The sequence below is a fragment of the Mus caroli genome, unplaced genomic scaffold, assembly GCF_978045245.1.
Source record: "Mus caroli unplaced genomic scaffold, Mus_caroli_1 scaffold_6, whole genome shotgun sequence".
Classification (NCBI taxonomy): domain Eukaryota; kingdom Metazoa; phylum Chordata; class Mammalia; order Rodentia; family Muridae; genus Mus; species Mus caroli.
The window spans coordinates 50,876,847-50,893,309 of record NW_028227261.1 but is presented as its reverse complement, the minus strand read 5'-3'; the positions used below and the strand labels follow the sequence as shown (position 1 = coordinate 50,893,309).

General features: G+C 43.4%; 1 protein-coding gene across 4 annotated transcripts in view; it reads left to right on the top strand.

The window, feature by feature from the left end:
* Dab1 (DAB adaptor protein 1) overlaps positions 1-16,463 on the top strand; it is an 887,226-nt gene that overhangs the window by 807,637 nt on the left and 63,126 nt on the right. For 3 of the 4 annotated variants that reach the window (XM_085839131.1, XM_085839130.1, XM_085839129.1), the window contains exons 12-14: positions 14,175-14,306; positions 14,926-15,045; positions 15,548-15,586. In XM_085839131.1, the coding sequence (XP_085695257.1) occupies positions 14,175-14,306; positions 14,926-15,045; positions 15,548-15,586 (291 nt within the window). The remainder of the gene's footprint in view (positions 1-14,174; positions 14,307-14,925; positions 15,046-15,547; positions 15,587-16,463) is intronic. The other variant, XM_085839132.1, reaches the window with a different exon arrangement.

Genomic DNA, 16,463 nt, shown 5'->3' with positions numbered 1-16,463 from the left:
TCTTTTGACTTCCTGGAAGTTTCCAGGCAGGCCTCTAATGGAAACAGGCTAGAGCCATCCCAGGAACCTGGCCTTAATCCTATAGAAACTATACCTATATGTATGTATTCATGCATTTATAGACCATGATTGAGACCTAGTCTAGAAGGCAGACCAGAGAACCTAGGCAGAGGATATTGTCAAGGCTTCTAGAAAAGGGACGGCAGATTTAGAAGAGAAAGGAGTTGGAGACAAGTTGGGACAGCTAGATGAGTTGGAAGCCAGAGTGGCGATCCTTTGTTGTCTTACCCTGAAACTGCCACAAAATCACCAAGATGATGTGCCTGGGCCTCCATACACTAGCCCTGTCCTCTCTCTCTCTGTTAGCTCACAGTGACGAGTGACTCTGTAAGGAACACATAGATGACCTCACACAGATGCACACATATCAGTCACCCTGGGAGTTTTCAGAAGTCCCCAAAGCCAGCTGCTTTTGGCCATGGCCTTCACTACTACCCATGCCTTAAAGTGGTTGCCTGTCCCTTAGTTGATCCTTAACTTTTGTTTATTGATCTAAATATCTCTTCTTAGCAGCCCTTACTAGAGAGGCCAGCTCCCCAGTTTAATCCACTTTGGGTCTGGTCTCAGCATCTCCAGGTGTCTGAGAACCTGCTAGACTCTACTCTAGTAGAGTAGACTAGAGTAGAGACTCCAAACTTTTCTCTCCTGACCATGGGCTCCTGGAGAGGTGGGGCTGGCTGCCTCAATTAACATATATTTTCCATGTCTTGTTCCTCTGTGGTGTCTTATAGGGTCACACAATGATTGGAAGGGCAGGCAAGTCCGCTCTATGTCTAAGGTTGTTTCTGGCACATCAGGTGCCACTCAAATTTTTATACCACCTAAGCACATAAGTTTACCATGCAGTCTTCAAGGTGATGCCCCAAAATAGCTTCTTATGAAAGAGGATGACCAGGTCAGTGACGTCCCCACATCACAGATAGAAGAAAGTGGAGAGCCAAGAACAATTCAAACCGCCAACTCTTCTTCACACCTCGGTCACAATTCACCATAAGTTAACATAAAGCCATGAAGATGACGTCAGGAGCCACATCTAACTGTAACCACCATGGCTGAGTTTTAGTAAGACTAAATCCCGTCATTAATTGCTAGGAGAATTTGAAGTTTTTCGGCCACAGATTGAGGCCTGTCAAGCAGGAATTAATAGGTCAGGGAGACTAGTATTCATCTTCAGTTCACAAGCACATATCTAGACCCCACCCCCACCCCCACCCACCCAAACCACAGAGTCTGCTCTCACAACCCAGGGCCAGGTTGCTGGGCTCATTCATGTGTACTCTAGCCCAGGCCCTTAGACAAACTGCTCCAGCAGGGGGAGCCCTTTGAAGTGACTGTCATCCAAGAATCACAGCAAGATCGATTTTGTTGCAGTGAGTTGAACTGAACATTTCCACCAGCCCTCAGTTTTGCTCTAGCTTGAAACTCCTTCATCCCCTGGCCCTTCCTCTCATTGTCACCTTCAAAGACTGTCACCCTTGATGTCACATTTTATGGTCCCAAACTGCTGCATTTCTTATCCCATGTGTTTTATAGCTATGTGACTCTGCTTTTGTTCTGGTTGGAATATCTTAAGGCTTTCCTCCTCCACAGTCACTTCAAGCCTCTATTTCTACCTTGTTATTACCTTGATTATGATATAAGCACAGTATTTGGTCATTCATCAGCAAATCATTACTAACAACACATGTGTACACACACACACTTTCAGACATTATGCTAGGTGATAGGGATACCATACAGAAGAAGAACTGGAAATTAAAATTACTTCTCTGGTTTCCTTAGTCTATGGAAGAATCAGATGCTAACCAAGGAAGCAGACACACAAAGGGAGATTTACAGACCATGGCGTGCATTGAGAGACTGGGCAGGGGTCCTTTGACAACATTAACTTCCCTGTCACTGCTATGGAAATGAGCTGCAAAGGGGCAGGTATCTTGCTACCCCCAGCATCCCACACAGTACTGATGGTCATTTATAGGAGTCAAGCTTGCTTACGAGGTCTGGGCCAATGCAAAGTGGTATTTACTGCAGAAGCTATCCTTATATCTCCCTTCACTTGGGTGTTGCTGCCCTGGAGTCTGGCACAGAGGTGAAGCTGTGTGAAGAAGAGGAAGGAGAGATGGGAGGGAAGACAACCGAACAAAGCCAGATTACCCATAAAGCTTGACACCACACTGCCCTTCATCCCCAGCCTGTTCTTCACTATTGATTGAAAATTGATTAGGCAAGTTGCTTAACCACCCTGAGTCACACTTCTCCCTTCTCAAATAGGAAAAGGATTTTTGAGTTGATGTCCACTCTACCTCTGACACCCTCAGGTAGCTTGGAGAGATGATAGAACTGCACCTGATGCCTTTCCGAAGAAGAAGGGGGCAGTTTTGTGCTAATTTCTTTTACTGACAGTTCATTTTCCAAAGCAACAGCCTAACAAATCATGGGGCCAATTAGTGTAAGAGAAACAATTGATCCCTGTGCTCTGTGAGCTCAGCCCACCGCCTCAGTGGTTTGCGGCGTATTTGGGGAATGCTGCACAGCGCTAAATGGGAACTAATTGGACAGATGCAGCTGTAAATTGCACGGCGCTGCACTACACTGCAAGCTTCCGATGGCGGCAGCAGCATGGCCTGACAGTAATAGGAAAACTATTACCAGGCTTCCCGTCACATACTGAAAACCAGCCCAGCTGGGGGTCACAGCCCTGCCTCCTTGTCTTACAGCAGGGAACAGGGAGGCTCACCCAGGGAACAGAGGCTGGACAAGATACCATCGCAACTGTTCAGTGCTGGTTTCCTTTACCCCTGACCCCACCACCCTGTTGTCCTGGCAGCCTTCTCAAATAAAGAGTCCTAGAAATACAATGTAGATGTCCAATGGCTTAAGGATACTGCAGCAAAGCTCTAGCATACTGGGTAATGGAAACAACCAAGGAGAGCTGTCCACTGTGTCAGAGGCTGGGAGTCTCAGGCCAGTGTCTACAGGATGATTCTGCCCTTGCTCTTAAAGGATCCCGTGTTCTTCTCATGGCTTACTCATCTTCTTTGACACCTCTTGGGTTGGGGATACAGCCCCATGATCTCTGCTATGATTTTATGTGGAATTCTCTAGATATGCTTGTTTTTCTCCAGTTTCCCCCTTGTCTGTGATAATTGCATTAGGGTCTCACCATGCTCCAATATTGGCTTCTCTTACTGTGTATGTAATTAGTGTTCCCAAATTAGGGCATCTCCTGAAATGCTGAGATTTGGGACTTCAGGGTACGTACTCGGGAAGAAGGACAGTACATATTTCAGCAGGCAACAGGAACATATAGTTTCAGAAACAGAACTTTTGAGGTGGGTAACAACTCTTCATGATTAGGCACTCCCTGTACAGGGCAGAACACCAGGAATTTTACATGATTTTATTCAATTCTCACCTCCATTCAAAGAGTCTGGGAAATCTGTCCTATATAACAATACCGATCATGGCGGATTTACAATTCAGGTTGCGATCTGTGTCAGGCTGAAATCATGTCTTGCCACAGCACCCTGGGGTCTTACTTCTGTGGGTGCCTCTGCCAGCATCAGCTCTCCTTACTGTGTAAACCATGGCATTGGCATCCCCAGCTTCTCTTCCAGCCCTCCTTCCACCGGCTGCAATGTAATCAATTCACATTCTTGCAAGTTTCTGTCTCCATAAGACACTTTCCTGTGACCAAGGCAAAGGTTAATTTCAAATTGGTAACAACATAAAAAGTAATCTTCCGTTAAATATAATGACCTCATTTCTGTGGTGACCTGTGGCAAAACATGAAGCTTAGTTTCATGCAACCACACTCATTTACCTACTTGCTACAATAATTTTATACCACAAGTTAAAATGTTGAAATCGTCAGTTATATTGCTAAAGACCTATGTCGGCAATTAGGATTCCTCATGCAGAAAGAAAAAGAAATAAAAATAACAGATATAGGGGAACAGAAATAGAGGCCATCTAAGTACATTAGAAACTATTTGGAGGCAAAGAGACAGCTGGAACTTGGAACCAGCCATCCCTGGTGGCAACTCATATTAGCTGTGTGACCCAAGATAAGCTATTCCACTGGTTAGTATGTGTCAACTCCACACACACTTAGTTATGCCTTGGAAGAGGAAACCTCAATTACGGAACTCCTTCTATCAGATTCACCTATGGGGCACTTTTTGATTGCCAATTGACTGAAGGGGACCCAGCCCACTCTGGATAGTATCATCCCTAGGCAGAGGGACATGGGCTGTAAAAGAAAGGTAGCTGAGCAAGCCAGGGGGAAGCAAGACAGTGAGCAGCATCCCTCCATGGCCTCTGCTTTAGTTCTGGCCTTGAGTTTCTGCTTTCGCATCCCTCAATGATATAAGATGAAATAAGCTCTTTCCTCCTCGATTTATCTTTGGTCATACTATTTATCATAGCAACAGAAAAGCAGAGTGGGGCAGTTACTCAACCCTGCTGGGTCTCAGTTACTTGAACAGTGAAAGGAGGGGGAGATGTCTGTAATGTTATTGGATGGGTGAGACAGATGAGGGTTACATATACAGAGCACCTAGCATAATTAATGCCTAGCAGGTAGTGAGAACTCTCTGAATAGTATCATTTTTATTTTTAAAAAAAAAAGGCTGATAAAATAAAAAATATAAAGTCTGGATGCTTACACTGAGAAGAAATTCCAAGTTTCTCTTTCTCTCTCTCTCTCTCTCTCTCTCACACACACACACACACACACACACACACACACACACACACACACCAGCTATTCAAGAGTATAAATTGTCCCCATTGTCGCCGTGCCCGTTCCACCTGAGCATTTAAAATGCTGTTACAAACTGAAAGTCCCCAGCTGATGTCCTGCTATCCTTCCTGGGATAGGAGAGGAGCTCAGGAAAGTGGTGGCTGCCCTGCTCAGTGCTTCTCAGCACAGTGTGTCTATAAAGTCACCCGAGGGTTCAGGAGCAGTGGCTGCTCAGGTGGACACGATAAAGGCTTTTCTCTAACCTACTTTCAGTGAAGCCACGGAAGTTGTCAGTGCCTTAAGTTCTGCTGTTCTTGGGTAAGGGCCTTAAAATGTGCTATGCTCCCTACCCCATCACTGATGTCTTCATCACTCTATGAATGAAGGCAGCAAGAGAGAAGGGAAAGCAAGCATACTGAGATCTATCTGTCCTCAAAGACTTATCATGAAAACGTTCAACCACACAGGAAATTGTGTAAGGCTAACTCTAAAACTTAACCTCCTGCCACATTTACTTTCTCTGGCTCTAGATGGGTTAAGAGATCAGTAACTAAACAGATACTAGCTATGTCCAAAGGGCTCAGAGCTACTGGAGTTTCATTGGTTCAAGTCCCTTCTAGCAAACAGTGCTAGGAACATATATTTTTTTTTAAAAAATAATAACCTGATATTGATGTTTCCATTTCAAATTTAACATTACAGGATTTCTTCTTAGGTTTTACAAATATCGGTGTCTCATCTCTATCCTTTGGGCCATTTTGATTGCTAATAACAATGTGTTTATGTACTAACTGTATTCTAATATATATCCAAAGCTATCTGAAAAATTATAATTCCAACCTGAATTACTGCTGATGAGCCAGGTGTGCACTGGAGTTACCCTGGTCCCATGTGTCCTAAGCCTGTTTCCTCCTGTGACAAAGATTACTGATAGTGACCAATGTTCAGAAATCCCTGGGTTTCAAGTGCTAGAAAACTTGAGTCAAATAAACTGATCTCAAAAAATCTTAGTGCCAGAAGGAAATTACTGATTTGTGTAATTGAAATTGTAGGGTAGATTTTCAGGAATGATCGATCCAGATTCTTAGATCCCAGGATAAAGTCAGACGCTAACCTTCAGATCTTTTTTTGTTTTTTTCCTGTAGCTTGATCTCCCAGACATGCTCTTACCACACTTTGTTGCCTCCCAGACTTTACTCTGTTAGCTCCAAGGAAGCCTTGTTGAGTTTGTGCCCTAGCTACCTGCACAGCAGTAATCTATATTGAGGAGATGTTGGATTGAGAATCTTTTACTCATTTGCCTCTTGGGGGATGGGGGAAATCTCTAAATGAAGTGCCTTCCATCTGATATGCTAGATACGCTAAGTGGACTGCTTCCCAGCCCTGTGAAGGAAGAATCCTTTTGGTTTTCCATGCAAAGGAGCTGAGGCTCCATATAAGAAGGTGATTTTTCTTAAGGCCACAGAGCCATAGAAGGATTAAAATCCCTCCATCACATGACATACCTTATGTTTCCTATACCAGAATCTGCTGCATGTAGAAGACTGGGAGTTGAGTCATGGGGCCATCCAGGCCAATCCACCAATGGTAATGATGTTATAGGTACCCTAGCTCATGAGCTCTGGGGTTTTGAGTGAGCCCAAGTGTTAGGAAGCTACAGTTGAGGCCTGTTTCCCTGGTGAATTTTTACAAATCAGCTTCCATGTCACTTGGCTGATTGCTAAGTGATTAAGCACACCTGGCTCTTTGCCTGGGTACCACATTTTATCACAGGTCTGGGATGCTTTTTGCTAGTTGACTAACTCATCTCTCTCTGTTTTAAGCAAGGTCCTTGTCACATCTTTCCAGATCTGTATGTTTATACCATATGACTAGAGAGCTGTTAAGAAACTGTTATAGCTGTTGTCATCTTAGGAGATTTACAAAAGAGTCAAAGAAATGCTGAGGGCTAGAGAGGATGCGGGTATTTCCTGGTCCCCACACCGAATTTTAATTGCCAGGGAAAAGGAAGGTTTAGGCAAACAGATGAAGAATTCATGGGGCTAGAGGGGGCTCAGAACAGACTTGCACCCCAGCTCTTGCTGATTCACTCATTGCAGATTTTCACTTTAAAATATATACTGACAGATGTATAAACGGAGATAGACTAGCAGTTGCCAGTAGCTATCAGGGAAGGCAAAGAGCTGTTTATTGATATAGAATGTCAGTTGGGGAAGATTAAAATTTTGTGCAGGTGGATGATTTCAGAACAATGTGAATATGCTAAATGCCACTGAATTGCATACTTAAAATGCCAAATTGTATGTTATGTATATTTTTAAGTATAAATTCACCGAATCCTTAGTACGTATCAGGCTCTGTTCTTGATCAATAGGGAGAGTGGAAACAGCATTATAACCTTGAGATAGATACTAATCAACACAGTCCCATCCACAGAATGGCAAACCGGGTAGTTCATCCCAATGAAAGGCACAGAACCCAAGAGGACTTGGGAGGCCTCAGAGAAGTGGCGTCTATATTAAACTCTGAATTCAGAAAGGAGCTGATCTTTCTCTGCATGTGGAGTTTAGGCATATATATATGGAAGATGGTGGCTCATTCAAGGGCCAGAAAAACAGCCATGTGGCATTAAGTGGGGGAAATTTTGGGAGAACGCAGGGAAACAGCCATTTCACACTGGTGATATGCGGAGGCACTGCTAGGCTCTCCGACTTTATTCCAAGGGCAATGGGAAGCTTTGGTGTGATTCAAATACTGGAAAGCCTTGAGGAAATCTGCCACTTTTTCCCTCGGTCCCTTCACACCATGGTGTGACTATCACAGGAAGGGGAGCAGTAGCTGAGCTGTTCTCCTAATCCATGTATGAAACAATGGCTGGGCCCTGGTGGGTAAGACATGGTGATGGAGGCATGAGGAGTGGGTGCAATGAAAGGCATTAAGGAGATATGATACGTTAAAATTGGAAGGAGAGGGAGGGATTCTTGAAAGGCCAGGAGGGCTGCTTGTGGAAATGGAGAGAAGAAGGCATGTGAATTAAGTTCATAATTGGAAATAACATTATTCTGTATTTTTCTTTCATGCATAATTATTGTACCAACAATTGGTGTAAATAAAAGGAGTCCTATTTTAAGAATAAGTAATAATTCCACCCAGAGACAGCCTTCATTGGGACAGTAACAATAGACTTCCAAAGTTCTGGTATACATAGATAGACATCTTTGTCTTTCTTCAGAAACACGGTCATTCTGAACATACTATTTTGAATATGCTTTTTCAAACTCAACAGGATGCTGCTAGAGTATTTCCGTAGCAAAAAATAATACCCACTTTCCTGAATGATTTTTGCCATACTGCATACTGTTTTACAATATAGAAACATGAATTTTTCTCAGCTATTCAGTGAGTACTCAGCAGCTTTGGATATTTCTAATTTTTCACTGTTCTTCGGCACTGTGGGAAGTATCTTGTATCCAAGTCTTTGTCCGCAGGTTGCATTATTTCTGGATAATTAATTCCCTATGAGAGGAATCATAGGGTCATTTTGTGCATGAGTTTAAGGCTTTGAAACAGTAGACCAGCTCTCCAGAGAAGTTGCATTTCCACAGATAACAAGAAAACAACCCTTCGCCTCAGGTGCCCTGTACTACAGTAAGCAATTCACACCCTAACTTATTAATCTCCTCAAAGCACTAGAGAGATGCTGCCATTTTCCCTATATTACACCTACACACATTGTGTGGTCTGTATTTCTCCACAGCTTCTCAACTCTGCATAGTATTTGCTTCATTCTGAAGGGGAGATACATGGAAGTTTTATCTGGCAACATTTGGGGTTCTGTGTCATTTCTCATAGTCTACAAAAATCAGAGAGGGACATCTGAGAGAGAGGGAAAGAGAGAGAGAGAGAGAGCTTCTAAGGGGCACACAGGCAGATGGGAGAGCTGTGTTTCGAACTGTGTTTTCCCTGGCCTGAGAGCACCTCCTTTCTCCCCATTATCAAGGCATTGCTCAAGGTAGGCAGCTGATCAAGGTACTGATCAAGGGGCCTCGACAGCTGGAGACCATGTGATCTGAGAAAAACCTGAAAGAAGATTTCAGGATGCCACCCAGGGAACAGCTCCCTCTGACCTGCTCTGTGAAGCACTTGATGATGGGGTGCCCGGGGGGCTGGAACAGAGGTTGCCTCCCAGTTTTGTTGGCACTGCATCACAGTGAATGCATCCAAAAATATGTTACAAAAGAGAAAGGCTTTTATAATGAGCCCAGGCCTCCCTTTGTCTTGTGAGGTTTTAACTACTGTAATTGCTTATCATGTGAAGTAGTGTTTTTCATGCTTCTATTTTTATTCTGTGTCTTTCTACTTCTCTGTATTTTGTATTTTTTGTTTTGTTGAATTTTGGTTTTCTTTGTTGTTGTTGTTGTTGTTGCTGTTGTTGTTGTTAGCATACTTGAATTGTGATGGATATTTTTTCATGAACACTATTGCGTCAGGGAAGGGGTGGGCATATACACAATGATTATATGAAAGCTAAACAGGGTAGAATTCATTCCTTAAAAATAGCTAATGGTACAGTCTTCGGCAGATGACTTTCTAATCCATACTGTATTTAATTGGCTGTATTGAACCATAGTACAAATTAAGTCTTCTCTGTAATTTATTCTGTCAGACAGTAGCCCCCCAAACAATTTGATACTTCATTTAAACATTGTTAAATGGCTCATGGAAATGCAAAGAAAAAGATTTAATGATGCTAAGAATCCCTCTGTTCACAGAATGAGTCCTATGTGAAAAGTCATGAGTTAACCCAATGCAGCCATTCAGTGAGTGCCTACCTTGAGCAGTACACAGAGATGGCTCCGCCCACCCTTGCTCTCCTTCAGAACCCACTATGAGTTACATATTGTCCCAGAGAAAACTTTTTAGGAGCTGAAGAGAGCCCACCATGGATCTTTTCTGAAGATTTACCATTCCCAACGCAGAGAGGAAAGCTGCACTCTCTATACCACAACCTTTGCCCTACTCTTCTGGAAAGCTTCCATTTACTCTTCAAGACTTAGACTGAGCCCACAGCCTCTTCTGGCAAGTCTTCCACGTCCCCTCCCTGATTTTGCTCCCAGCCTATGCAATGTGCATTTAATGTAAATATTACCATGCTATATTATGGTTTTAGGGTTTGCCACATGTCTTATGAGACCATGAGACCATCTGCATAGTTCCAGATCATAGCCAACCTGTAGTACATATATGTGCTGTGAATCACTGAATGTTATGATAGATTTGGAGCAAAACAAATCAAAGAACTCTTACATGGAAGGGCAGATGCGGCACCATGGGGTTGGAGGGGTGGGAATTATCCAAAGGAAATGGAGGAGTGAGGGAAGGGTCCTTGATGACTAAAATGCTCCAGCTGGACTTGGAAGCTGGACGGCAGCAGTAGTGCTGGAAATAGTGCAGTTGCCTATGTAGCTAATGAAGCACAGGGGACAGGAGGGAGAGAGTGAGCCACAGAGAAAATCACAGGCGCAGTGGTACAGAGGTGGGAAGGTGCCCACTCGAAAAAGGGAGGTGTTTGTAGGGTGGGGCACCTAAAGTTAATGGAGAAGTCAGACTGCACTGAGGATGGTGACGCCTGGGCGATCCCTGGGATCTTCTGCCAACAACTTTAATCCACAGTGTAGAGAAGAGGGTGCAGACTAAGGGCTCCAGAAAGCCCTGCTCTTAAGTCCAACCTGCTTTCCTAGCAAGAGCAGATGTCTCCGAGACACCGTTTTCCATGAGCCGTACGAACCAGGCATGAAGAGAGTGTGTGCTCTCCCACTCTCCGCTTTCCATGCAGGTCTCATCTTCTCTGCCACGCCTCTAATTTTCCCATGGAATCACACTCCTTGAGTGAAGCTTTCTTTGTCACCCCTGATCAGTGGTAGCTTCTCTTTGATGGTTTGGCCTTGGCTGCTCTGCAGACACATAAAAAAATGTTAGCCAGCATGATCTGGAAACGATTCCGAAGAACTCGATGTAAACGTCCAGGTCTTGCTTTCTTGACTACTTTCTCTGTGACCCCTGTAATTCACCTCTATATGTTTTGATTTATTGCCCTCTCTGACCGACCTCAGACACTTGCCTAAATTGCAGACAGTCCCCACTTCGTCTGTCTATCCAGTACTTCATTTCACTTGCTTTCTCCTCCCTGTTGATGAACTGCAGCTCGTGCTTGTTCAAACTAGAGAGTCAGGCTTCTACATAACTCTGTTTTCATCATCAATGCTTCTCCATCCTAGGTAAGAAAGACAAGTCTTCGGTTTAATAGTAGTTAGGACAGTAGTCTTTGGTCTTTGGTCTCTTTGTGAAGAAACTCAGAGCCGAGCTATGGAACATCTAAGGTTCCTTCTGGCTCCGAGTGCCTTTGATTGTGTTGTATAACAAAAAAATCAACTTGAAGACCAAGACAATTTCTAGGCTCAGTGAAGAAGCATTTGCCTGATGCTCTGCGTTGCTAAAAATGAAAGTGAACAATACAACTGTAGAATTTACCAAATCCCAAGGTCTGTGTATATTTCCACGTGCCCTGAATTGTATCTGCACAGTAGAAGGTCGGAGAAAGAGGAGACATATCCCCTCACTGATGGTTGCTTTTCAAATGAGTGGGACACTTGGAGAGCACTGCTCTTTAACATGTCATAAATTTAACTACGGGAGAAGATACCGTAACAAATATCATTTAAGTACTTTGTGCACACGCACTGACACAGCTAACACTTTGCAAGGCAATATTAGGTATCATCAAGCATTAAGAATGTTTTGATTTAAAATACTTAATGAGGATTTGTAGATAAATTAAACCATCTCCATCTGCCATCTTCATGGTAGGTGATAGCTTTGCCATTGCACACTCATCTCTAAATCTAATTCCACCAGGAAGATTTCTAATCGCTGCTTAATTTTAGAGCAATATTCTGCTTGGCAATCAATAAGGCAGTGTCGTCAAACTTGGATTTAATAGGAGACGTGGATTACATCCTCTACATTATGCAGGGAAAGAAATACTTTCAGGGAAAAAAGGAGAGAAGAAAAGAATGCCTTTGTCTCCAATTTTCCCCTGCCACATACCATTCTAGCTCACAAAAGCTTATAAATCAATGCCCCATGTTGCGTGAATATAAATCTCATCAATTTTACATCATTAACACCATGAAAAAAACTACTCCTCTCAGAGCAATTTCCCTCTGCTAGCTAAATCTGTCCTTTTGATGAAACAAAACAAGTGAATTCTGATTGTTTTGCTAGCAAACCCTTCCTCCACCAACTTTAATCACGTCAAAATCCACTCAAAGTATAAATTTGCCATATTGCCTGTTGAGAGACTAAGGACTCGATCGAGGGGGTGATGCCACACTGCAGTTCAGGGAGCAATGGGTCCCTGGAAAGAGGATGAGGCAGAGAGGAGAGTTCTAAGGGTCATCAGATGGGTGAGTAGCAGCTGCATTGTGGCAGATGAAGGCAAGGTGGAACATTCTAGAGCAGCAGATGATGCACATGGTCAGAAGCCTAGTAGAGCAAGAGGCTGAGGAATTGACATTTTGTGAGACCAGTGATCTCTAGAATTAAGGTGATGATCCTCATGAGAACCAGAGGCCAACTGAGCCAGGAGACCTGAGTGGCTTTAAGGGACAGGAAGCCTGGTACTGAACCTAAGAGAATACATTCCCCAGTAGATCCAAAAGCTTGCATAGAGGAGCTGCCTGAGCTGCCTTTGTTTCTCCTTTCTTCCTGGCATCCAGAAATAGGAAAGATTTTGTATACCATAAAACACATTCATTTTTCTTCTTGGACTATTTGAGTATATTTCGCTCAAATATAAGCTAGGTAACATAGCAACAATAAGCAGATATAACTCTAATGAAACATTTGCATGCACAAATATATAGAGATATATTAGGAATAATTATAAATTTATATCTTTCAACACCAAGCCCACAGCCAGCACCATTCTACAGTGAGAGGAACTCAAAGCCTTTTCCATAAAATGGGGAACAAGAATATCTACTCTCCCCATATCTGTTCAGTATAGTACTTGAAGTCCTTTTAGGTTTTGAAACTTGCCTTTCTATTCCCTTTATTAATAGAGCCAGGGCTTTCGAATTAGGATCGTTGGGTGTGTTTTTTCTAGGAAATAAACTGGTACAGAAAGGACCAGTGGGTAGTTTGCTTTGGTCCAGTGACTAGAATTCAAGCTTCTTGGTGTAAAGAAGATGCTCTTTGTAAGGATTCAGGATGACTGCAAGCATCTCTGTGCATCTGCAAGCCTTTATAGAGTATTAACTGATATGATATACGGGATTATTATAGGAAAATAACCACAAAGATGCACAACTCCTAATAGGATGGGAAACTTTGGTCCTGTGGTAGCCTGAGTAACAAAAGCAGAAAGGTCAATTTCCAGCTACTAGCATAAGCCAGATTTCTTCAGTTGACCAAAATGGGAGGAGCTTAGGGCAAGGCTAGAAGATGGCAGAGTTCAAGAAGACAGAGTCTAGTGTGGACAGTGGTCCTGATGAAGTCAGACAAACTTAGCAGAACAAAATCTGTGGCCATTAATGGGAGAGAAATCCATCATGAGTTTGAAGGGACTAATCCTTCAAGGAGAGGCAAGGCTAGCCCTGTTTCAGGGGCTGCTTAAGAGATCTAGTGTGTCATTTCATGTGGCCATCCAAAGAGAATTTAAAATGGTGACGAAATCAGACATTGCAGACAGAGAGACTCAGCCAATGAAAAGTGTGTGTGTGTGCGTGTGTGCGTGCGCGCGCGCGCGCACATGGGCGTATGCATGCGCCCCAACCTCTGCCCAAATGACTTTGAAAAAGACAAAGTTATTCATCCCTCAACACAGATTTTTCAACCAGCTGCTGGGAAAACTCAGTAGCCCTGCAAAACTCGAGTACTGTGACGTTCACAGCACTCCCTGGAGTTGTTTAAGGGACAGCCCCTCCCTCTGTATGCAAAGGCCTGAGAATGTAAGCGCGTTCACTATCGAGACAGATTGGACGGGGCTGGGCTGTGAAGGTTGCAAGCAGAAAGAAGCATGTAGGCTGCTTTCAACTGGGAGGCTTTGGCAGACAGTGTGAAGCCACCTCTGCAGATTCTCACCCCCATATGAACAGTCCTGGTTTCTCTCTGGTCACAGCAGTGAGACCATGGAGGGAGACCTCCTTTTCTCAAGGGCAGGCGTAGCTCTTTTTCCTTCCATCTGTACCAAACAGCTTTCGCAAAGCCCCTTGGGCCTTTCGCACATGGTGAAAACACATCTCTTATTGATCAACAGCTCGAGGGGGTGTGTTCCCTGAAACACGGTCTTCCTTTTGTGTGTCTCCAGGCCCTTCAGCATCACCATGCTGTTCATGAAATTTCCTACATTGCAAAGGACATCACGGATCACCGGGCTTTCGGATACGTTTGCGGGAAGGAAGGGAATCACAGATTTGTGGCCATCAAAACAGCCCAGGCGGTAAGTATTCCTGTCCAATACAGGTGTCTGCCTTGTTATGGGGCAGGACAGAGTCAACACTGTGGATTTTCCAAGGCCCAGCCTGACCAAATGATGGACCACCACTGTCAGCTGATGTGCAGAATCCAACCTAGGAAAGATAAACAGCCTTAAAGCAAAGATACAAGGCTCTGCCCATTCAGCTTTATTTTCTAATCCTAATGGGTATTTCCTAATGACAAATTACTTTCCTTTTCTGATTAAGCTAGATAGAGACACGTATACAAATAAGTTTCCTTGTGTTCATAGCCTCATTTAAAAAGAAAATAAGAGAAAACAAATAGCTATTTTGCATGTGGCCTGCCCTAATTTTATTGTATTCCGAATCACTAATAAATAAAAGCAATGCTTTTTATGCTTATGATTATTATGAATTTGCAAATATAATTAGTTGAAGAAATGAACTTTAGCCTAGAAGCAATTTGCTAAACCAATATAAACAAGGTAGAATTAATTAAGAATGGAATGCTTTCAGTTTAATAGAAAAGGGAAGGGCTGCGGGTTGGAGCAGCAGACAAAAATTAGTAGCTGCACTTCAGCAGCGTTCATTACTAATGTGTCCCACCACCCTTCACTCCAGGCTGAACCTGTTATCCTGGACTTGAGAGATCTCTTTCAACTCATCTATGAGCTGAAGCAAAGAGAAGAATTGGAAAAAAAGGCACAAAAGGATAAGCAGTGTGAACAAGCTGTGTACCAGGTATACCAATGTGTTTCTCCTAGTGCTGCAGAAGACGGGGCCCACAGTAAACAGATGGGAAACTGACAAGTCGAACCATCTCCTCCTGGTGCTGAACAGAAATAAGTAGAGATGAAAGGTTCCTGTGTAGATTATAGACACCCAAACCAAGCCATTAGAAGGAATCCTTCTTGTTTTGTTTTGTTTTGTTGGTTTTTGTTTTTTGTTTTTCTGAGACTCTAGATAGGTTAGAGAAAGGGAACTCTTTAATCCAGGGGAAGAGTTCAGGGGAGGAAGACTAAAGGCCCATAGCAGCTTTTCTGGCTTTGCTGTTGTTAATGCTGGGAGAGAGTGGGGAGAGAGCTGCGGGATTTGGAGTTTCTTTGTGTATTTTCTGCATTCATGGCCTCCTTCCCTATCCTAATCAATGCTGGCTCTCTACTGTGCTGTAGCATCTGAACATAATCTCACTTCTCTCCCTTTGCATCCTTTGCTTCCTCCCTCCCTCCCCTCGCTGGGATAGACCATTTTGGAAGAGGATGTGGAAGATCCCGTGTACCAGGTAATTTCTGAACCACATCAGGGTTTTGCATGCAGCTGTGAAGGCTCTTTTGACTGAAACTTGAGGATTCTGTTGAACGCAGAACCTGCAGAAGAATTAAGATGATTTCTGAAGGCCAGGGTTGCCAGCCTCTGCAGGGAGAGAATTTTCCACACTAAGAAGCCAGCAGCCGCGATGGGAGATCTAGAAACCCACTTCCTTCTTCGTGCCCTTGCTTCAGACCCCTCCCCAATCTGGAAAGTTTTATCCTAGAAATAAATGTTTTTCAGTGGTCTCTTGACTGTTGTAACTTTCTTAGAGACAAGATGGATAACGGAGTAGACTCTATAAGCCAAGAATTAGGGTCGAGGGGCTGACATTTGCATGACATTTGAGCACAAGCCTAACAAATGGTTTTCGAGCTTTAGCAAGGATGGAAGAATAGTTCTGAAGCCCTGATAATGTAGCCCTCTGATTATTTGGCTCATGCCACAGAGCTGCTATAAAATGGGAGAATCCTGAGATATCTCTGTCCAGGGCTTTCTCTGCACTTCTTTCACGGTCCACAGCACAGGGTAACTCTTGAGGTCAAGTTCAAGGTCTATGCAAACAGCGATTCAGAAGAAAAGGAAGCAATGGCTTTCCCCACTCTCTCCTGTGCTTACTTCCAAGGAGAAAAAGTGGAACAAGATTTATACACACTTTTTGAACCTAAAAGCAAACCTTCAGCTCGGATGTCTAATCACGATACACAGGCGTGGTTTATGTCTGCCTTATTATGCATACATTCACAGCAACAGCTACTATGGTTATGATCAAAATGAGATGATAAGTAGATACAGGCATAGATACATAGGCAAAGAGATAAGTCTCAAAATAGAAGTATCTAGCAGATCTA